The sequence below is a fragment of the Ornithodoros turicata genome, chromosome 2, assembly GCF_037126465.1.
Source record: "Ornithodoros turicata isolate Travis chromosome 2, ASM3712646v1, whole genome shotgun sequence".
Taxonomy (NCBI): Eukaryota; Metazoa; Arthropoda; class Arachnida; order Ixodida; family Argasidae; genus Ornithodoros; species Ornithodoros turicata.
The window spans coordinates 108,401,276-108,424,420 of record NC_088202.1 but is presented as its reverse complement, the minus strand read 5'-3'; the positions used below and the strand labels follow the sequence as shown (position 1 = coordinate 108,424,420).

Below are 23,145 nucleotides of genomic sequence, written 5' to 3'. Positions count from 1 at the left end.
TCATTCATTCTTTTGCATAAGTCATTGACGTCACCATTAGAGTCCGGTAGAACGTGTCCACGCTTGCCTTTCCCGATAACTTCATTTATGATACTCCAGGCCTTACGAGGATCCGTAGTAACACGAATTAACTCACCGAAGTATATCTGTTTACGTGCTCTCATCATTTTTACGGATAAATTACGATAATAATTGAACTTCCGTTTTATATAATCGCTAGTTTTGTCCTTATTTCGCTTGCGAGACCAATAGTTTTTCTCTTTCAATATATTTAAAATGTCTTTTGTCATCCAAGGACATACGGGGCTACTGTAGTGACCACGGGTCGGTGTACTTGATTCATTTATCGCCTTCTGAATCAAAGATATAATGTACCGACATTTATCGTCAACACAGTCTTGCCTTATTGGTCTTTCAAAGTAGTTCGTAAGTAGCTGACGTAGCAGTGCATAATTTATGCGCCTAGATATTTTAGGGTCTCTAAGTAGAGATTCATTACCTCGAAGAGTGATTAGTGCAGATATTGGAAAATGGTCCGCGATGTGTTCCTCAATAACTTCAGCGCTGCCGTCGTCATTTTCCACGTTAGTTATTATATGATCAATCAACGTGGCTGTTTCATTAGACACTCGCGTAGGCTTTGTGATTATATTTTTGTATGCATATGACCTTATTAGATTTTTGTAAGAGCTGGATAAGCTGTCATCTAACCAGTCAATATTGAAATCGCCACAGATATAAGTACTATATTTATGGGAGCTCAGTGTAATGAATAAATCCTCAATTTTAGTCATGAAACGATTATTGCATAAGTGGGGAGACTTGTAAACCACTCCAACTATAAGATTTTTGTTTAACTCTATAAACAAAGCTTCGCAGCTGTTATCTATCTTGAAATTCAAGTCAGCGCGAATAATAAATTCATATGTGTTTTTGATATAGATGCCGACTCCTCCCCCTCGTAATTGTCGGGACATCCCGACAAAATCAAAGCCCGGCAACACAAAATGTTCGTTTTCATAAATCCATGTTTCACTCAAACACAAGATATCACATGGATACAAGGCTAAAAAACATGATAACACATCAAAATTCCTTCGTAAACTCCGTATATTCACATGCAACAATCTCAGTTTCATATCAGCCATTGTTCAGAGTATTCAAAAACAAAAACTGGCACTCGTCTAGACTATCAGTGCAAGGTCAGATTCAGCTTTGATTGAAACAGCTCTTGAGCTATCATTTTTCCTTGCTAGAATTGTACCACGGGAAAACCCACACATATCTACACACTAGCTTCCTAAGTTGCTTCAAATTAATTATTTATCTAAGTGTTTGTAGGGGGCAAAGCGCGTACAACCACCTCACCTCCTTCTTGGAGAAGGACGCTGCGTTCTGCGGGTGTTCACTGGTTCATATTATTATGACATCTGAGAGGAATCATGACCTATGAATAAAGAGTCCACAATTTCCACAAGTATCTGCGTCACCAGGATCTTCCAAAACACAAGCCGTGGGGATATTTAAAAACAGATCACTATTTGACCACTCAAATTCACGAATTTTCGATGTCTGTCCAAGTCGCTTAGCGAACGGAAGCCACATTTTACCGCCCGTTAGGCTTTGCAGGGCGGACGCGACGGAACAGCACGTTGGTTAGCATATTATTAGGTTAGTCCAACTCCAGTGTTTGCATTGCTATGCCCAGGTTAGTCTAAGTTCGCTGTTGGCAGTTTCCCTCGCGCGACTGTGCATTTTATAGTCAGAAAGCATTTACTTACAGCGGTTTGTTTTGCAACGGGGATTTCGATCACTCTATTTCGAGGTACACCCAAGTTCAGCAAACATGTAAAAAAAGTCAAGTATATGAGCGCCATAAACGAGAAATAAAATAACATCACACAGAAACGCGAAATAAAATCACATATAAGTGCGATGAAAGAGGCGGTGAGGAATTGTCCGGCTTCAGCAGTTTTTTTTGTAAGCAATAGTCCGGGATACGACCAAATCATTCTGATTGGTTCGATAACAGTTGATTTGAAAGGAGAACTAGTACAAGTAAGCAATCGCAATGGCGCAGCTAGCTTGTTCGCGTACCTATACTCGCTGCGCACGATCTCAATCATACGGGTATTCCTTCTGTTGATTACTCTCCCGGTGTCGCGCGGAATCACACACGCCAGAATACTGGCCACTTCCTTTCTCTCACGCAACGCACGACGATTGCCGTATTTCCTCCTTCCGCCATTTATTCCAAGCCACTACAACCAAGCAACACGACTTTCTGCACGTGTATCCCATAGTCTGATTCACGCTGGTGCCGTGAATCAAATCCACGTCATCTTTCGCCTTTCGCTCGGGCCGGATGAAAAGCGCGGTGCTTCGCTGTGTGACGCAACGCGTGTCATCATGTGTTTAGGACGGCCGACGCACTGGTCAAGGCCAAGGCTCGCTTTCTGTGTTGCTTTCCACGAAACCCTGTAGCGCGCCAACGAACGGCCAGCGCATGCGCTACAGGTCCGACGGCAAGAGCGGCTCTCATTGCGGCACGATCAAACAAAGCCGTCGAAGTCTGCTGTTCGCCTAGATAACTAAATTAAACGGCGGATGAACGGAATGACGGGCAAAGAAAATAAAAGTAGGTGGTCTTCACAGAGTGGGAAATGAAACGGCGCTGCCTGAAATTACCACATACATGTTAGGCCGCGAAAGGGAAGGAGAAGTAGCACGCGCGGCGCCTCCGTCAAAACCTTTGAAGACGCGGTCTCATCGACCACCTAGGCAGGTGGCGGTTTTTGTCGTCTATCGACAGAGCCACGTACCTGTACCGCCATTTCCAGAGGGTGCGCGAGGAACCCCCCGTTGTTGTTGTCGGTCCTTTTGCTCGGGGTGGTCCGTGAAGCTGGTGGTCCTGCCACCTATTGTGCATCCATTGAATGAGGGTAGAAAAGCTTGGAAGTATTTGGACGATTAGTTCGCACATTTCTCTTAACGACGTGATGATGGTTCGTGCAAATACTAGCGTGGCAGCAACAAACTTTGAGCCTCGGTCGCAGCTTTGAAGTTGCTCTCCGCTGCGAACGAAGGGGTGCGCTCCGAAACATGACGCAAGTTTTCCACAGGGCAGGCGGTGTGGTCTTTATGCGTACCACACATGAAGACATCGTGAGATAGAATGAGTTGACTCTTTCCGGTCGTGGGCGGCTTTTATCGAGAGAAACAATACCTTCCACGAAGGTATTGTTACAGGTCTTTGGGCATGGGAAAGACGATGAGGGAAAATTGCGATGAAGCGGCGAACGACGAAAAAGAAGGAACGCGAAGAGAACGATCCTGAGGTATGACAGGGATTTCATCGTCGTCACAATAAACCGCAACATCTTGGTGAAGGTGCAAACGATTCCCCTTCTTCAAAAAACTGCAAGTTCGAAGCAGCAGACTTTCTCCAATGGCCGCTGATATTGTCCAACTGCTGGTGGCAATGATATCTGACTGGGAGAATGACTGACGAGACTAGAATAAAACATATCTTCTAAAGTCTCCTCGTAACAATATCTAGACGCCCGGTGTTATCTCTCGTCCTCATTGCTTTCGCGAAATTAATTACACCTACGACGTCTAAAACACCCGTATACCACCATCTGCAGGAACATTGGATACAGATGGTGTTTTAATCGATGATGACCAACTCACGACGAACCCATGCGTGGTCGGCAGACATGCGTCGCGGCATATGGTTGCGATCTAAGCCTATCCGATGACCACCTGCCTAAATACGTAGTATACGCGTACTTCGCTGAAATAGAAGAGGCGCGTGGTGCCGCCACGTATGCCTTGTAATTGGCTCCTTGTGCTATCGGTGGCACGTGGAACAGTTGCACGAAGTCGTGATCTGGGTTCGAGCTGCTTGGCTTGAAAATGGTACGCTCGCGGCACTTTTCTCCGGCACCGTAATCAGAATAATGGGTCGCAGTGGGTCAGTTTCTTTCGTTGGGAGCTGATGTACTTAGCAAGATCTTTCTTAAACAATGTTTGTGTCTGAATAAGGATGCAATAGGACTAACAGATTGCAACAAATATCCTTAAACGAAATAGTTGAACACTTAATTGAACCCCTGTATGCAATAAGGAGATAAGTCGAAAAATCCCAAACTGAGAAATGGGGCCTGATCTGATTGTGCGTCCCCATTGACATACATGTATTTCCCATTTCTTACCCTCCTTAGCGGGCCAATAAATTGCAATAGGCTTCTAAATTTTCTTTGGCAGGTACATACTGGTATGTAGATGTCATTGCAGCAAAAATAGCAAAAAGGGGATAAATTGACTTATCCCCTTATCGCATACAGAGCTCAATTGTTGCCTTCCAATGTTCTTCAATGCTTCCGATGCATTAAGTGAGACATCTCCTTGCCCAATAAACCACAAACATCCCGGTGATGTCCATGCAATATCGCGAAAAAGATATTTGGATATCCCAGTAGGGCTTATTTCAGAGAGCCTGTAGACGTCACATGTACGTCTAGGAGACTTCATCTGTCCCACGGTTCTCCACGTTCCAGGAATGTCGCACAGACGTCACCACAGGATGTTTGGATATTCCCTGGATGTGGTTAAATCCCTGAGCTTGTGTCATGGCTTCATGAGCTCTGTACGGAACGGGCATAATTAAGTTTTTTTTTTTTGATTGCGTGTTAGCACCGCGAAGCAACTGTGGCTATGAGCGGCGTACAGATGTGGACAGACGGAGATAGGACAGCAGGAAGGAGTGGGGGACAGGGGGATTAGTATGCGTCCTGGGCCGACTTCAGGGGGAACTGTGCCGACATTCGTCTGGAAAGTCTTCGGAAAACCCAGGGAAAACCTCAGACACCACAGCCGGCGGTAGGATTCGAACCCTACACCTCCCAGTCTACAGCACGACCCTTGGTTACCACCAACGAGCGGACGCCTTAGTCCACTCGGCCATGCCGCTGGTGCATAATTAAGTGCCGTACCCCACCCCCTAATTGGGCGGTAGGGTAATAGGGGCAGAAACCACTTGGATATCCCACAATACACAAAGAAAAATCTTTCCAGGAACAGTACGGTAAGCAATACTGTCCCTCGACCGCAACACGGTCAACCAAAGCAGACCGCGTTAGCGTTAACCAAGGTGCTCTCAACCTAGGAGAGCGGGCTCCCTTTTGGCCCCATCCGCCACAAGGGAGACCAGAGCAAGTGGATAGAGCATATACTGAAATACAATATGTTGATAGCGCGTTCGTTAAGTGTATTGGGGCGTAAAACATTTGTAACGGTGAGGCGATGAGACTTTGCAAATAACCCGTCTATCTGCAATGTCCAGGTACACCCAATAGCGTTTCTGACATTCCTTCTTGTCAAATACCATGTTTTTAATTCAAGCTATTGTCTATAATGTGATTACCTGCTGAGTGGAGCTGTAAAAGTGATCGAATTCCTCTGTTGTGTAACGAGTGTTGGGCACAGACAAATGTTATGCAAGGGCATCAGCTCTCGGACGATAGAAATACATATCGATTTTACTTGTTCCCCATGTCCAGTTTTTTCTTGCTCTCAGCACAAGAAAAAAGTTGCTGTCAGAACAAGATGTCACAAATGTATCCCTATATCTCCAAACGACGTCCTGGCGACGTTCGATCCATGGATATCTCTAGGATCTGCAGGCTACTTTTTCCTTCCAAACATCCAAAGCGCGATATCTTGCAGATATACCTGGGACATCAGGTATTTACTGAGTAAAACCGCAACGCGAATGTCGTTCTGGGACGCGTCCCATGAGTATCGCATGGACGTCCGGATATTCAGGTCGTAAGCGACCATGGAGGGATGTCCTGGGGATATTAAAGGTTTACTGGGTTGTGGACACTCCCCTTCTGCGAACTAGATTTCCTGGGTCAAGCTTCAATGCTCTGACTTAATTCCTCTCGTGCACGGACACCTCTTCTTGGCGGACACTCCACTACTGCGGACAACTAGATTTCCTCTGGCAAGCTTCAATGCTCCGATTCAATTCCCCTCGTGTACGGGCACCTCTCCTTGCTGGACATGTAGAGGAGATGGTGTTCCTCTATACGAGTCCCGACCGACGGTGATGGAATGTCTGTGGGCAGATGTTCGTGGCCTCACGCTAGGACGGTGCCGGTAGAACTGGCTGGCAGGCGCAGTGGCGCGCGGCAGCAGAGTCTCGTCGTCGCGCTCGCGCCACATCACTCCCCCTCAGACGCGAAGCACTGCATGCGGTTCAGGTCCGCGTCGATACCACGAAGAGGATAATGAGGACGACACGTGGGTGATGGACGACTGTGACTTTCTCCGGCAAGGTTCAATGCTCTGACTTCTTGGTTGTCCTGTATACCACCAGAGCTCAATGGTAAAATAGTGACTTCAGCCGGGCGTGTAAAATTTGATGCACCTGGCCGTCAAACTAAAGCAGGCTGGCCGCAACTCCAGAATCAGAATTATCCGGAAAGTCCGAACCCCCCTCGTGGAACAGACAAGTGGTCAGTGAACAGGTGCTAACCGCCGCCTGGATATGTTACACGAGTGAGGAGACACCTTCCCCTGGTTGAGACTGAGTGCAAGGTGTACACAGCTTATTACGTCGTAGCGCACACACACCTGCGAAAAATGTCCTCACAAGGACTAAGCGGCTCACAGGACACACTTCCACTGACAGTCTGTCTGGATACCTCCAACCCATTGTGCCATAAGCACAATTAGAACAAATAAGAAGGAATCTACTCGGACTTTCCCTTCTCTCAACCTCAGGCAACGGTTGGACAGTCGTCGTGATCACCTAACACAGGAACAACCAAGGCTGCTATTGCAGGGAACAGCAGCGATGTCCTAGAAAACATCGTTCTTCGTATTTACCACCGGTAGAGCGAAAACTTTAAAATGCAGGTTCACCCACGATGTACTACCTCTACCAAGTACTGCTCAGTCACAGCCACACACGAGCGGGATGAAGCATCGCAGCACCACCATTGCCGACGTTATTTCCATGTACACGCAGACACCATTGTGCTTTTTTCAACTTCCAATGCCGTCAACGCTTTGGGTATAGCTGGTTCCAAGACCATTTACGCCAGACGAAGAATAAAACAACTGCAGTATGTTCGCCATCACTGGCAAGCATAACTTCTGCTGGGTTTCTTGGCGGTGTCACTTTTGCATGGTCCCACAGACAGTCCCACATTTCCTGGGTCCACACAGATTTCAATGGCCGAGAACACGTGTCCAGAGAAGTTAAAGGTCTTGGTGTCTAACAAACACTTCTTGCCATTCAGGGTGGAACAACGCGTGCTACCACGTTCTTCGATCGTGCGTACTCAGAATGACGTCGCTAATACTGATGGTGCAGTCTTCATAAGCCAGGACTTCTCAGATTCTATCTCCAGCACTGATACCAAATACAAGTCCTTCATATCTTTTCAGGCCACAGCAAGTGAAAGTAGATACGTGTAGTAACCACCTTTTAGCTCGAGCTGATGATGCACCTCCGTGAGGTCCAACTCTGGGAAATACCATGCATCCATGGGTATACAGACGAGAAAAAAAAAAAACATTGGACAAGACAGAAGCGCAGCTTGTGTCGTGTGCTTTTCTCTTGTGCCATGTTTTTGTTTCCACACTGTATACACTTGGATGCATTATACTAACGTGCCTAGATCAAACACGCTTGTCAAATACGTTGCACCACTGAAAACTACGAGGTCATGCACAGTCCGTAGGTATGACGTTTAGGTAATGACAATGTTCTCATTGCTTTTTCCGCACGTTCTCAGATACTTTGGTGCCCGTTTTGAGGGGTACGGCAAGTGATGGATGCTCCCTGATGTTTAGACTTTCTATGTGCCATTCTGGCCTCCAGCACTTTCCCCTTCCAAAGAGAAAAACAATTATGCTGTCGAGCAACTCCCTTCACATCTCTCGCTGTTTTTAAATTCCGCAAAACGTTCGAGTCCTCCATGTAGGTTTGAAAATCCTTTCTTAGTGTCAGACTGGTGTCTTCGTCTACCGATTAAACCATGTTGGGGAGGTTTAGCACAGTGGTTGGTTTGCAGGTCAGTAACAATACCTGTGACCCTCTCAAAAGGTAACACTCTTCTTCTACCGCTAAGCAATGCAGTGAATGTTCTTATAATTAGGGTGTTTTGGGTGACGCCATATGAGAACAGTTGCGCCGCCCTTGTGCTGCAGGTACCACATGGAAGTGCTTGCACCAAGTCGGTTATTCCACCACGTTAACCACCGCCCCAGTGTCTACAAAGTATTCCAGCATTGTTTCATGTACAATGCATTCACTGTCGCAACAGGAAGTTCATTCCCGTAGCTTTGTGCATGGAGGGCAGACACATGAGGTAGTGGCTCACAGGGATTGTCGAAAAGCAGCTGACAGGGCAAAGACCATGCGTAGTCTTTGGTTGCTACGCTGCAGCACAACTTGGCCAAGTGATTCCGCTTTATGACGGGTGGCTACTATGTCTACAAAGGTGGTAATATTGGACAGACATAAACGATGGTTACTGGTGTTGATGCAATCTTGCAATCAGAAGTAGTGCTGACAACCAGACAGCAAGTGGGGTCTGCAAATGCTGATACTCATACTGATGTTTATGCGACATCATGGAGGGCCACTCCTACAACTAAAAAGACTATGTGTATGTTGCTAGAGGTGACACATGCTGGCGGCATCTGTAGGATGCCCATGGTTTCATTCGCACTACAATATCCATTTGATGCACTTTTCTGCTTTTAAGTGTGATGCTTCTTTTTATCTTATGCAAGATAATGCATCATGTTGCGTAACACTGTCCAAGTCTAACAGAATTCCCCCTAAGTGTGTTATGCAAGAGGTAGCTATAGTAAGTGATGAAATGAAAAAAAAATATATATAGAGAGAGAGAGAGAGAGTGCACCATCAATATGCATGTGTTTCGTCTCTGCAAGTGACTAGTGTTACGAAAGGCTGCTGTTCTCCATAATCTCACACTTGAATCATCAGTGTAGCAATGATGTTCCAATTAGTAAACTGTCTGTGGAAGTGAAGGATAGGGAAATTGCTTCGCAGATGGGAAGTTATGGGTCCCAGCCATTTCGAATTGATGCCTGTGAAATGAAGTCGTATTTGACGATTTATGGGTACGCACCTCAAATGAAACTCGTGGTAAGTGGAATAATTTTGTTGTTCTCTCAGTGTTCCATTTAAGAGACAGCCACTGTAGTAGGAGATTCCTAGATTATTCATGTCAAGAACAGAAATAGTCTCTCGACAGCAGCAGTGTGGTTGCACAAAAAAAGACAGTACGTGGGCACAGTGAAGTAGTGCTAAAGCTTGGACAGAGTGGTGAACCATTCAAAGCATCAAAAACTCCAGTGCTGAGAACATAAAAAAAAAAAAAAAAATGAAGCACTGAACTGACAAGCAAGGCTCATTTCATAAACACACATTCTTATACCCTTCCTCTCTCCCCTTCCTCCTTGTGGTGAATGAACCCTCCTCTCCTTGTCTCCTCCATATCTGGACGTCTCATCTTTGTTCCCAGCCCAGGTGCTTTCATCACTTAATAGGGAGCTCTAAGGAAGTACTGTCTCTAAAAGCTGCTACAAGATGAAATATGAATGGATTCAACATTTGCGGCTCAACCCAAGGACCGAACAATAACGACCGTGTAAAAACATCCTATGCTAGTTTATTCACACACATTGGGACGTCAGTGCGACCGGTTCATACAAAATGGCCACAAAACATGGGCACTTCGTCCTCACTGTAGTTGCACTTTCAAAAACAGTTCCAGTTTGGCGGCACACAGAAGGGTTCAAGAGCAACACCACTGTGCATTTACATTCCACTCTCTGCAGTTTTTCATGGTTTGCCAAAACAATTCAAGAAACTGAAAGACAGAGAGAAGTAGTAGTAAAGAGAGGCCTGTGATATGAAGAAATAGTGCATGAAGCTATTACGTTAGAGAACCACAGAGAGCAAACATCTCAAGTCAGGAAAGCATGTAACAGGGTACATTACAAAACAGAGAAGTGACGACAGAGAAACACATTAAGGTGCCTGGGGCATTTGTTAATTAAATATTGCAAAGTCAAATTTTCATTGGAACAGATGTTGAAGACATCCACATATATCCAAAACCTGTATTCAAGCAGTGCTAATGTGCAAAAATTTCCCCCTAGCTGAATGAAAGATGCCATTATCTTGACACCAACACAAGAGAGACGGGTTTCATCCGTTGAGTTGTTCGTAATTCATGAATAAACTAAACTGCAGCCATGCACCTTCCCTCTTCTGTCCTTTTCAAGAAATGTGACAATGCAGAGTGGCACCCCCATTGGTCTCCTCAAACGATTTGTTCAATCATCATGGGGGTGCCGCCCTGCATTTGTCATGCTTCCCAAGAAGGAGAAAGTGCAAACCGTGGTTGTGTTCACGCCTAAATTACGAATGATGGAATGGATGAACCCCATTCCTTTTGCACTGTTATCGAGGTAACAACCTTCATTTCGCAACAAAAGATTTTTGAGCTTTAGTTCCCCTTTAACACAAAGAGAATATACCTATTGTGATTTTGCTGGTACAGAAAGCCCAACATAAAATTCTGGGGCAAAAGCACAACAAAGCTGGTCCAAATTTCATACGGTATCAAATGCATATTTAAAGATTTGGGGACACATCTTTATGCCAGGGCACTAGCCATGGCAGTCCAATGTCAGATTTTCTTTCCCTCCCCAAATTCAAACCTTTGCAAGTGCATCAACAATGACACTCAAGTCAATTTCCTTGACTTTAGCTTAGAAAAAACAAAAAACAAAAGAAAAACAAACATGCAAATAACAGAAACACACTAAACATCGTTCCAGGACTTCCACAAGCAGATTATCTGTTCAGAAGATATTTTCCGGCAAAATTACCCAATATTTTTCACTGATGTTTAACAGTAGCATTTAAATCCTACCAAGGCTTGAAAACTTGCAACTAGACTTATAGAGGACACAGGGTTGCTCTCTCTCTCCTCCTTACAATGTTCCTTCTGGCTAGCCCTCAGACAAAAGAGAGATGAGAGTCACAGTTTTGGCATTTTGTTACAAGCACACTCACTAGGACCTCTCCTTGTCCAAGGGCCGCTCCTTGTCTGTAGCTACACCATTTTGCAGAGCTGTCTTCGTTGGCCGTAGCGTCTTTTGTAACACATGTGCGTCTGCTGGCTCTATTCGTTTGTAGTAGTGCTCTTTTGTCTCCACAATCTTGAAGCCAAATTTCGTGTAGAATTCAATCGCAGACTGGTTGTTCACCTGCACATGTCTGAAAACAAGCAAGCGCAATTTATGCAATATGTTGCACTGTTGATGTTCATATGTTGCAATGTTACCCCTGTGCCACACGAGCAGAACAAATGACATTATCGTCTGATGCCATTCGGCTCCCTAATGGTATTACCCATGAGGGTTGCGCTACACGTCAGTTTGTAGGGACACTAAACCCCACGATGTCGACGCTGCCCGCTTACAAGTCAACTAAAATTTATAGTCAACTTATAGGTTGTAAACGGGTAGCAAGTGCGTGTAATACTCTGAAATTTAACATTGGTAACTTTATTGTCACGTGGATAAGCTGTAATATGCATTTCTAACGTGGTCACGTAAAAGCTATTTGCCAACAGGTACCCAATTCAAATGAAACAATCTCTTACATCGAGCATATCCCTATCAAAAATGTGTCTAAGAGACCTCTCAAAATTTCCTGAGAGGACCTTTCAAGAAATCTTGAAAGGTCTAGTAGGACCCTTTAGCACTTCCGAAGGGTCTCAGAGGACCTTTCAAGAAATCTTGAAAGGTCTGGTAGGACCTTTTCGGGCAGCACAGAGGGGTCTGAGAGGACCTTTTAGAGAAAATCTGGAAAACGTTGTAGAATCATTCATGTAGCCCTGAGGGGTTTGTGGGGACCTCTCAGACAGCTTTGTGAGAGAGCGTCGTGCAACACCTCCCAGAGCAACTTGCTACATGTTTTCCGTGCCGCGGGACATGCTACCTCGTCTGCTTTGAAAAATAGTTCGCAAGATTTCACATGTTTGTGCATTGCGCAGTGATAACCTTGTATTGCCGTTCCCCCTTGAAGCTATTGTTGTTGCAATCCGTGCATTATTGCACTGCACGTAAGTGGAAGCGTTTCGGCCAGTCGCCAGCGGTTCAATTAGTCTGTTTTGAAACGAAGTGTGAGGACGTCGGCCGCGAATCTCAAGTAATTTGCATTTTGTCTTCAGGATTCTAACTGTTTTTGAGGTATGTAGACGATGTGTCAAATATGCTTTTGTGAGTAACAGGCATTCCTGTTCACTTTACGCTTTTACCACTGTTCGCAGACATGCATTATGAGCGCCGATAGGAAGATTGCCAACCACGTTAGGTTACCAATGGCGCTTTGTGCCAAACGGTATGTTATATATTTCAATGCCTACACACTGACTTACACTGCCATTTTGAAATTGTATTTCTTACAGATGAATCTCGTACGAAGCTTCAGGTGGTGAAAACCCAAGGTGGTGAGAACCCAATCTCGCCAGTTAGTTGGCGTCTTACGCAAGCAAGGGAAACTAGACGGTACATCGCGAGTGCCCAAGTATACGTAAAACAGACGAACTTGGTCACCGATAAGCAGAGTTCCTCAAGAATATTTTTCATCTCCGCTGTGCGGACATTGCCAATATGTGTCCCATGAGCTCACGCTTTCTGCAATACAACAGTATGTGTTGATGATGACTGTATGCTTCCGTAGACATGTAAGTGCTAAATCCAGTTTCTGTTGCTGCTATTTACCGTTTCGTGTAGTTTCTTGAGAGCGATCCTTCAACAAATACTAGATACTCACAATTCTGCAAGACATTTGAAATAACTGTTAGATAATCTGATAGCAGTGTGCATGCCTTGAGTGTATCTGTACAATCGAAGGAACTCAATATATGTGGAGTTTTGTCATCAAAATCAAAGGAAGGCCAGGCCTGGGCCTAAGAATGTGGCCTGTGCAGCACTCTAGTGCAAATCATCCCATCTCACTTTTCCTTCCTGGACCCCTTTCCCAGACACATTTTATCGTAATATGGTCTCTCCCATATCAGATACTTTCAAATTCCGTCGCATGATTCAACATAACCCATTGTGTATAGAGGGAATTTAATGAAGAGCAGGGTAGAGCCCTTGCAAGTTTTAACCCTGTGTTTATGGTTGCACGAAGCTCCAGAGTCCCTGCTTGGGTGACGATGCCACGCTCATTACTGTGCACATTTTTCAGTCTGGCTACCTGCTTGATGTTACAACAGAATCTCGATCATACGAATCTCTAAAGGTAGTGGCAACGTACCATCAGGTACCAACCAACTCAAAGGACTAAAGTAAGGAAATAGACAGTAAATCTCTTATCTTCCACTACTTTAGGAGAAAAAAGTTCATCACATGCTTGCTAGTCTTCGGTGCCTAAGGGTCATGTAGTGGGCTTCGTTAAAGTGCATAAAATCGCGCACGTGCCCTTATTGATGCTTTCAGAATTTGCAACACGCTAGGGTTGCCATCTTTCGTAGTGAAAAATACCGGCTGCGGGAGAGGAGGTGGAATAGAGGGAAAGGAGGAAATGTTCGCGGGAATGGGAAAGTGGGTGAGGGGTGGAGATTATACAGAGAGAGAGAAAGAAGGAACCAGCGAACTCGCTCAAGACAACAATGATAATAATAATGAATAACTAAGAAAACGACCGTTGACTACGGAGTTGGGTCTGTGCTCCAGATTTATTCAATCTGTAGTGGAATGTTGAAAGGAAAACCCTGTAAAAGCCCCTATGAAAGTTGTTGAGCCACAAATACCGGCAAAAGGCTGCCGCTATCATCTTCCTACCGGCAACCGGCAGAGCGAGCAAATAACCGGCCGTGCCGGTATAATACCGGCCTGGTGGCAACCCTAGACACCCCATGGAACATACATGATGATGATGATGATGGTGACTGGAATTTTTATGGCCCACAAGCAACTATGGCCAGAGTGCGCCAAAACTGCAATGTTTGTGACTAGCTAAAAATTGTAACGGTAAAGTTAAAACCAAAGTGCTATACAAATTTAGGCATAAAACACAGTAAAAAAAAAGTACGCTTATAAAGCAGTTAAATAGCCGATAGCTCTAAAAACGTTAAAAGTTTGCATGAAGGGTAAAAGAGTTTTATCCCCAAGCAATAGGGCTGGGTGGAAGGGCAAGCGGCATCAATAAACCTCCTGAAAATGACGGCTGCAATGAATTTTTAGTAATGGACACTACGTGCATCGTAAAGAGTTGCTCCACACACCGCATGCATTGAAGAGACTCCTCTAAGCGGAAACCAAGTATGTCCGCGTCTTAGCCGAGCTAAAACAACTTCATACAAGCAGTTCTTCAAATTGGGTATAAGATTACCTATGGTGTCTTTAATGGTCTACAGTGTCTGAGGAGGCAGAGTTTGTTGTGGTGCTGCACTCTCCAATGTTGCTGCCATTTATTGTTTATTGTTCACCACAGAACCTTCTTTGTACACAGACAGTGGCTGTGCAACGGGAATGGTGCAGATAAAATTTAAAAAAGGGCAAAGACGTACATATACATAAAATTCAATAATACAATGCAAAATTTTATGCATCAGTGAGATTTTTTCTGCTATTTTCTTGGGATCGTGCCTTTCACTAGGCTTAACATCAATGCCGAGACATATTTTCGTCTAAATGATAGCAGAGCGAAAGCTGCAGCTGATTTTGCGGGTAGTTACAAAAGCATATACAGGGTGTTTGCTCTAACGTGTCCAGAAATTATATTTAAAGCGAGCAATAAAAGAAAAGCAAGTGGTACTTTTCTGCTACTTGAGTAAGAAACAGGTACTGCTTCACCAGTAGCACCTGTTCCTTAGTCAAGTAGCCGAAAAGTAGTGCTCGTTTCTCTTTTATCGCTCGCTTTAAATAAAATTTCTGGACACGTTAGAGCAAACGCCCTGTATACTCACAGAATGAAATTAAAGTAATTGATCAAAATTTTTGTTCCAAATCACCTTCTCGCCATTCCAAGCTACAGCTCCACGTTGAGGAAATTTAAATGTCATGGTGACCCCCATAGAAAACAGCAACCAATGAAAAGCACCCAAGCTTGATTGACAGGTCAAGCCTCTTTTTTAGGCTCCTCTCAATGGCCAGACTCCCTTTTAATACACAGCAATGCAGGTTGGGAGGCATGGGCTCCACCATGAGGAGTAGCATGACTTGTTATACGTGTCACGACATCCGTGAGAAACAACTTGCCTCGCCGCCGCTATTGTTGTGTCTCCAGCGTTGCTTCTTTCTATCACCCATCAAGGCCAGAATGCTTCCAGATTATCGAAAACTTAAAGGAGCCCAGAAAGCCACCCAAAAGATTTTCTGTTTCTGGTGAACTATGAAAGGATGTAACTTGACGTGACAACTAACACAAAAAAATTCTCTGTACGCAGCATTTTTCTTGGAATGAAACGCCCCCAAACGTCGCTGCATGCATTCCCGCTAGACTCAGTCTGCAGGTCTAAATGAGGAGGAGGAGGATTGTGATGTCATCAGGGTTACAAGAGAGACGACGCTCCTCCAAACAAGCAAACCAGTTAGCGGGTTGCACCGCGATGATGTCGGAACGACCCTGGCGGCTAGTTGTGGTCATTGCCACCGTGGAGCGCGGTCGAGATTTTCAAATTCCAATTCCGCGATATGTATGCATCTGTCGAGTGAATCACTTTGTATGGTGCGTTTCAGCAGTCAGTTTAAGGGCTTGGTTTGAAAAAATTGTTGTGACTGAAGCGCTTTCAGCACTGCTTAAAACTCTAAGTAATAGCCATTCCAGACGGACTTCCAAAAAGTTTGTATAATCCCAAAATTTGTATCGACCGTGATCGTGTCGAGGTTCTACTGTATTCACAGATTTTTATACTTCACCCGAAGTTGAAATATACTACTCTTGTGACAAGACAGAAATATGGTATACATACAAAAATATGCTGTCAAAGTTTCCATCCTTCTTCACATAATTCAGCACGTGTTGTACCATAGTCGTCCCTAGGAGACAAAAATAAAAATACGAATGAAAATGCAGTGGTGCAGAAGAGTGTGCTTGTGCTTTCAACATTGGCACACAAGTAGCACATTCCAATCCTAGATTTTGTTGTTCAGTAGTTACAGCATGTCAAAATATTGACGAGACTGGTATTAACGTTTTACACAATGAACGAGTGAGAGTTGTATGTTTTTTGCAATGTGATTTTTTAGTTCTGCAGCAGAAGATTTTTTTCTAATACAGTGCAAACCTGTTAATCCAATCTTGTACACATATCTACTCAAGAAGCTTGCTGCAAAATGTCACAAGCACTTCGAGCTATCTTTTTCCCGACTTCAATGTGTTTCGGCTCTAAATTGTATGGCTCCTCTCCACGTTGAACTTCAAAATAGAAAAGATCCAAATGAGTTTTGGAAGCCTGCAAGAACGGTACAGTAGGCTTGTGTCAAATCAAACCCATATGTTTCCTACACCAGGGTAATTCAAACAAATTCCACTATGTTTCCAATGCATTTTTAGCAGGTTCACTTTCAGAGGTTGTTCGGGTGTTACCCGAAGTGACGATGATGCGAATCGGGATGTGAAAATGGGTTTTACCAGGTATAATCCTAAAATACAAGGCTCTAAATATAGACATTCATAAAGTGCTGGATTAACGGAACATCGGCAGTTTAGATGTTCATGCACGAGAACCACTTCACAAAATGCCGAAAGCAATGACACCTTTAACTGCACTGGCAACTCCAGTTACCTAAGTGCATGATGTTGCTGACACTGTGCAACACCTTCGATGCTTCGATGTGCATGCCTCCAGAGAAACATGTACTTTTTCGGCATACATCGATTCTAGGTTTCAGTAAAAGCTGTCAACCACCGATCGCGAGTAAAGAAGAGACACCTTGTGTGCTCAAGGAGTGATGAGCAAACTCGCCACAGATTGCTGTGAGCAGCAGAAAATTCGCAACTACAACAAACATTTCCTACATCTGCCTCTCTGGTAGTGAGGGTCAAGGAAAACTGAATAGAGCAACGAACCACAACTACCATACTCTACAATCGAAAGGTATTTAATGATCGATGACGGTCTCGCTGTGAAAATGAAACCTCCAGTGCACGATCGAGCGCATGCCTAGGATGGTGATAGTGAAGATGACATGGCCAAAATTGTGTCCACATTACTGCGTCTCAAGTGCTCGGCTTGGCACTGGCTTCAATGATTGGTTCTTCAATGTGTCTACGAACACTGCTAGTAATCAGCACCTCTGCGGGTGAAAGCTTTGCAAATGTGCTCCGTGTGGTCTCACAACATATGTTGACAAACTGCTAAGAATTCAAACAAAAATTTGTTGCCCCTATAGTTTGAATTAATGAGAGTCTGCCTGGCACTGTACAGCTGTAATGTAGTACTTAGTACAAAATGATAAAAATATTAATATGTGAAGAACAACCAGACTGATCACAGCTGGGCGATTCCACGCGAAATGATCCAGCGGACCTGCTCGGCCCCTACAAAACGATCCCGAATTTTTACGATTTTTTTTTTGCAGTTTCTAATAGTGCAAAACGACACACCACGAAACATTTCTTCCCAAGTCTCAATGTGGCTGGTGCCAGACACGAGCAAAGTTCGCAGTGCTGGTGAAAAGCGTGCCTGGCATGAACGGCAGGTGCGGCTCATAGAAAGCAGCTAGAACGGTGCGGTTTTCTTCTGCGTATAGAGGAAACTATGCTCTACACAGCGTGTTGTGCACATCCCAGTTGTCGTGCCGGTAATCGGTGCAGGTATACAAAGGCCGCAAGTTTTGCAAGTTTCCCCCTACTTCGCAATTTTTTTGTGGAAAATCAAACCATTAAATTTTAATGAATATTTTTGCCTGCCAAGGCCCCAAGGAATACTTCAACAGGAAAAATCGCCAGACACGTAACCTTCATACTCATCGCAAGAAAAAAAGAGGAAGTATGCGATTTTTCCAAAATTCGCTACAATCGAGCGTAAAACACGCAATGAAGAGGCCGGAAGAGACGCCTGAAACCAACGCAGTTTTTATAGAACGAGCCTTCCTCTACAACATATTAAAATATCTCGAGGGTGCTTTTTCGTATACAGGAGAAAATAATTTTTTTGTAGTAGAGGGTGTTACGACCACAGTGACCCACGTTGCATGTATCCAGTGGGGTGCTATATTTGTTTCTTGGGCTCCTGTTTTAATTCTCTGTATTTTCAATTTTTTTCTGGTCTGGTTGGGTCTTAATGAGCAAGCAATATGCTGTGGCACAGACTTCTGCAAGGTTACCATAATCTTTGCTTCTGTAGCATAACACGCGTATTGCAATCCTGGGTGGTTAAGTTTACGGTATGGTTTCTGGCCAAAAAAAAGCTGTCACCAAACTTCATCCACACGGGCGACTTCCTCTCTTTCGTTCTGACAGTGAAAACCCCGGAGCGGCATAGCTTTTGGAGCGAGGACAGGTCCTGAGTGTCCATGATGCCACGAAAGAATACGCGACAGTAAGTACAGAATTAGCTTCCACGAAAGATTATACGGCACCAAGCACAGCAACACATTTTGCACCAAACGGGATAAGTAGAGTTTATTGCAAGTGAAACGCAAGATCGGCGCCGAACGCGCACCTCGACTCAAGACGCCAGAGATCTCTCACAGAGGCGCGAGCGTGAAGCAAGCTGATGGCGCAATCTCGCGGTTTATCCGAGTCTGACCCACTCCTGAGCCGGCGCCATCCGCGTTCGATCCGCAGATCACAACAAGTGTCCATACTTCATCCGAACCCAGGAGTTTCTTGCGGATATCCGCTTCCATACGCGAATGGTGCAAGGCTTTATATAGCTGTGAGCCTCACTGGAACCTAGGACAGCACGGACGATGAACCACCACCACGAGATTCCGTCGTTTCCAGTACTGCATTGTAAATGACTTTTTTGCACGTTCGTCTTTTCCTCTAGCGTTATAATTTGTTAGACTTTTCGTGGTTGATATTTTTGTAATATTCATACTGGTGAACTGGAACTCCACAGCGCTCAACTGGAGCCATGTTCCTTTGGTCCGGGTGGTTGTCATATTGAAAACCAACCAGAAAAAAAAACAAAAACAAAAAAAAACAGAAATACGAAGAGTTAAAACGGGAGCCCAAGAAACAAATATAGCACCCCAGCGGATACATGCAACGTGGGTCAGTGTGGCCGTAATACCCTCTACTACAAAAAAATTATTTTCTCCTGTATACGAAAAAACACCCTCGAGATTTTTTAATATGTTGTAGAGAAAGGCTCGATCTATAAAACTGCTTTGGTTTCAGGCGTCTCTTCCGACCTCTTCATTGCGTGTTTTACGCTCGATTGTAGAGAATTTTGGAAACATCGCATACTTCCTCTTTTTTTCCTGCAATGACTACAAGAGTTACGTGTCTTGCGATTTTTTCTGTTGAAGTATTCCATGAGGCCTTGTCAGGAAAAATATTCATTAAAATTTAATGGTTTGATTTTCCACAAAAAAAAATCGCGAAGTAGGAGGAAAATTGCGAAACTTCCGGCCTTTGTATACCAGCACTGATTACAGCACGACAACCGGGATTTGAACGCTGTATAGAGCATAGCTTCCTCTATACGCAGAAGAAAACCGCACGGTTCTAGGTGCTTTCTATGAGCCGCACCTGCCGTTCAGGCCAGGCACGGTTTTCACCAGCGCTGCGAACTTTGCTCGTGTCTAGCACCCGCCACATTGAGATTTGGGAAGAAATGCTTTGTGGTGTGTCGTTTTGCACTATTAGGGACTGCTAAACAAATTTTCGTAAAAATTTGCGATAGTTTTGTGAGGGCCGAGCAGGTCCACTGGATCATTTCACGTGGAATCTCCCAGCTAATAACCACACTTCAATGTATCCAGATAAGCAGTGACAATTAAATATTAGATGCATGCTACATATTATGTCATGCCACTCATGGCATGACAAATTTGACCACATTCTTCCATTATCATGTGACAAACGGTGCCCCGCACACTGAAGCTGTGTGGAATCACACGTCAACCAAACCTTACTTTATGACAGTACAATGCGTTCCCCAACCAAAATGTAATAAGGAATTGTTTGCACTGTAGAACTAACCGATTCCCAATCTCCTGTAGGGTGCCAAACATCCGAGTGTCATGATGTACAGTCGTCTTGTGTTCTCAGTGGTGTCGATACGACAACACACAGCTCCTACCACAATGTCATTATAAAAAGCTGAAATAAAACCAAAAGATGATCAACTGTAAGGAATTGGGCAGGTTGGTACATACTAAAATCGTTAAAATACCCAAGCGCTAAAATGTCTTTAATGTGCTCAAAGATGCTCGAGAAGTCACGGAATCGGGAGGAAGAAATGCAGAGTCCAACATCTAGATAAATATGTGGAATGTAATACTAAGGTAGCTTACAAAATTCTCTTATCCTGTAAGAAAAGTATATATTGGGAAAACGTCAAGGTGCTTAAATACACAACTTTGGGAACATGCAATGGACCTTTTTCACATACACGTCGTATCCAAGCGGCTCTCCAGCAAACCACGCTCGGCGCAGGCCAAAACGAATCTACATGTGTAGCACAAAGGACAAACAAATTTTATATCAAAAGGAAGCTTTTTTTTCTTCTTTTTAGCGATGTATTTTGTTTACGTATTAAAGCTATCGGAGGGGTGGAATATGATATGAAAGTTGGAAGTTACTGAAAAGGTTAGCCAGCTGTAGGACTCGAACCCACATCTTCTGGATTACCGCTGGCTAACCTTTTCAGTAACTTCCAACTTTCATCGTTAATCTCTTAGGCACTTGAGGCTTTGTATGTATTTGTCCTTTCTATGTGTTCCAGCTTCAGAACATCAGTTCTCATATGTGGAATATGCGTTAGAATAGACCACGCTTCAGAAAAATGCACCGTATTGGTAAGCTTCAAAAACACAAATTCTGATCTCGATAAAAAAAAATCTTGCTTATGCAGTAACATGTTACCTTTCCAATGGTACCACTTTTATGCAGGCTAAGAATGTCAAACCGCACTTACAAAATGAAAAACGACTGCCAGAACTGTGGATACCTCCACTCTCCCTGCTGCAAACATTGAGAGAAATCACACTAGGTAGCATTTTTGCTATCATTTGTAAAAGGAAGTACACTCAATAACTTTTTGCACAGAATATGTGAAAAAAAAAAAAAAAAATTGATTGGGTGGCTGAGGTGCTCTCAAAGTGCAGGGACAGTGTAGTTTGGGCACGTGCTGCTATTCACACTGGTTGAAGTTTTTTTTTTCTTTCACAACTGCTGCACCTAGGCCTCAAAGCCCGGTGAACTTGCTCATCACACAATGTGCTTTCCCATAAAAAATAATGATGAATATTGGAGAACCCAAGTCGATAGCCTTGCCTGAATTGAAATGAAATCGCCCAGGAGTACGTACAGTGTGAATCAGACTTATGTGCAACATGCAAGCTGTGCCCCCTGAAGTGATTCATGACCTTGGGGACGAGATTTCAAAGCCAGTTGGGGAAACCATTACCTGTTCCAGGGGAGTGCACACACGTGCATGAAAGCGGTTCTCGTTTCGCTTCCAAAGCGTTACCATGTCTGGTAAGGACCTTTATCATTTGTCTCAGCTCCCATACGTGAGTATGCACCCTCACCTGTAGACAAGGAGTAAATTGTTCGACCGACTTGTTCGGATCTTGTCCCCATGTGCTCAAATCGTCTCCGATTCCACATCTCACGCATTGCACGGAAGTGATTTGTACTGTATGTACTGTACGTCAATGAAACCAAGTTGTGTTTTTGCAAATTACAAGACAGTTTGGCAGTGGCATCAGGCAGAAAATACAAGATGGACCTACCTAGCTTCGCAAGCTCTCCTGCTTCCAGAACATCCTTGTAAAACTTGTCGTTGTAACTTACTGGAAAAACTACCTGGTTCAGTCGTTTTAATTGATTGATGTTGTGAGGGGTGACATCCCCCAGCTCAATCCTACAACCTCTGTCAAAAGTGAACATAGGTTTATTAGGATTGACATGACCACGCAAAAAATGACATGGATTTGATACTTGAATATAGCATATAAGATTCCTTGGTTATTGTGCCGAAAGCGTTTGTCGAGACCAGCACGCTTTAAATGGACTACGTATAAGGAGTCAATGCTACAGCAATTATAGTGCGTTGCCTAGTCATTACGAAGCGTTGTGCCACGCCGATTGTAGCACACACAAATCTGACACGCACATTCAGCTTTTCTGGGATGTCAATGAAATTACTCTAGTGGTGACACTTTTCGTGTGCACTGCTATTTAAGGAAATAGATTACTCCGCGCACCGCCTATTCCCCAACAAGAACAGAGCAGCACACACACAAAAATTGAATCCAGAAAACTATCATAATGACACATGAAACCGAACTTGGAGAGAAATACCCGCACTGGAAATACGGACTATCTTATGGTTTGACCAGTTTGACTACTAAATCCCATGGCGTAATTAAGCCTAACAGCACTGTTCTCTTACTAATACAACAAACACCAGCTCATGCTTAGCCAAAGATGGCCTTGAACAAATTAATCAATAATCCCCTATCCACCACTAAATGAACATCTTTGTAGCTGTAGAATAAGTAAGTACACCGCACAACAGCACGCACGGGTCCCATGCCGAGTAACAGCACAACCGAAAATTACGGTTTGTTTTCCCCCCAGTTAAATTACAACTACCCACAAAGAGCAAGAATGTGCTTCTTGCGAATTCGAGTGTGTCTCACCTTGATTTTGTCATCTTATATCATTAATATTACATAGAAAAAGGCGTGAGTACGACGCCTAACACCCGCGCTAACATCAAAACATGTGAATGCCTACCGGAAGTGCCCTTCATACGCTGCACGCAGAGTTCGCACAAATACAGCTTTCACTTACACAAAATATGTGTCAATAATATTGAAAACTAAAAATTAAGCCTCAAAAATAATTTTACTTCTAATATTTTCAGATACTGTATTGTT

At 44.0% G+C, this 23,145-nt stretch overlaps 1 protein-coding gene and 1 long non-coding RNA gene across 2 annotated transcripts in view; one reads left to right on the top strand and one right to left on the bottom strand.

The window, feature by feature from the left end:
* Positions 1–12,677, top strand: part of LOC135385941 (uncharacterized) — a 206,655-nt gene extending 193,978 nt beyond the window's left edge. Inside the window, exons 2-4 of the long non-coding RNA XR_010420538.1 lie at positions 9,098–9,193; positions 12,396–12,466; positions 12,534–12,677. This is a non-coding gene — a long non-coding RNA (uncharacterized LOC135385941). The remainder of the gene's footprint in view (positions 1–9,097; positions 9,194–12,395; positions 12,467–12,533) is intronic.
* LOC135385940 (N-alpha-acetyltransferase 50-like) lies at positions 9,700–23,006 on the bottom strand. The gene is made up of 6 exons (XM_064615578.1): positions 22,906–23,006; positions 21,994–22,133; positions 20,237–20,356; positions 16,050–16,116; positions 11,135–11,338; positions 9,700–9,920 (listed from the first exon to the last, which is right to left on the bottom strand). The coding sequence occupies exons 1-6, from the start codon at positions 22,917–22,919 to the stop codon at positions 9,893–9,895; spliced, it is 573 nt and encodes a 190-aa protein (XP_064471648.1). The 5' UTR covers positions 22,920–23,006; the 3' UTR covers positions 9,700–9,892.
* Between the last annotated feature and the right edge of the window lie 139 nt (positions 23,007–23,145).

Excerpts from the sequence above, each read along its gene's own strand:
- LOC135385940 (XM_064615578.1), bottom strand. Across the intron at positions 20,357-21,993 it reads AGGAGAGCTTGCGAAGCTAG|CTTTTTATAATGACATTGTG; the intron begins GTAGGTCCATCT and ends GTTTTATTTCAG. Across the intron at positions 16,117-20,236 it reads CTACAGGAGATTGGGAATCG|GGACGACTATGGTACAACAC; the intron begins GTTAGTTCTACA and ends TTTGTCTCCTAG.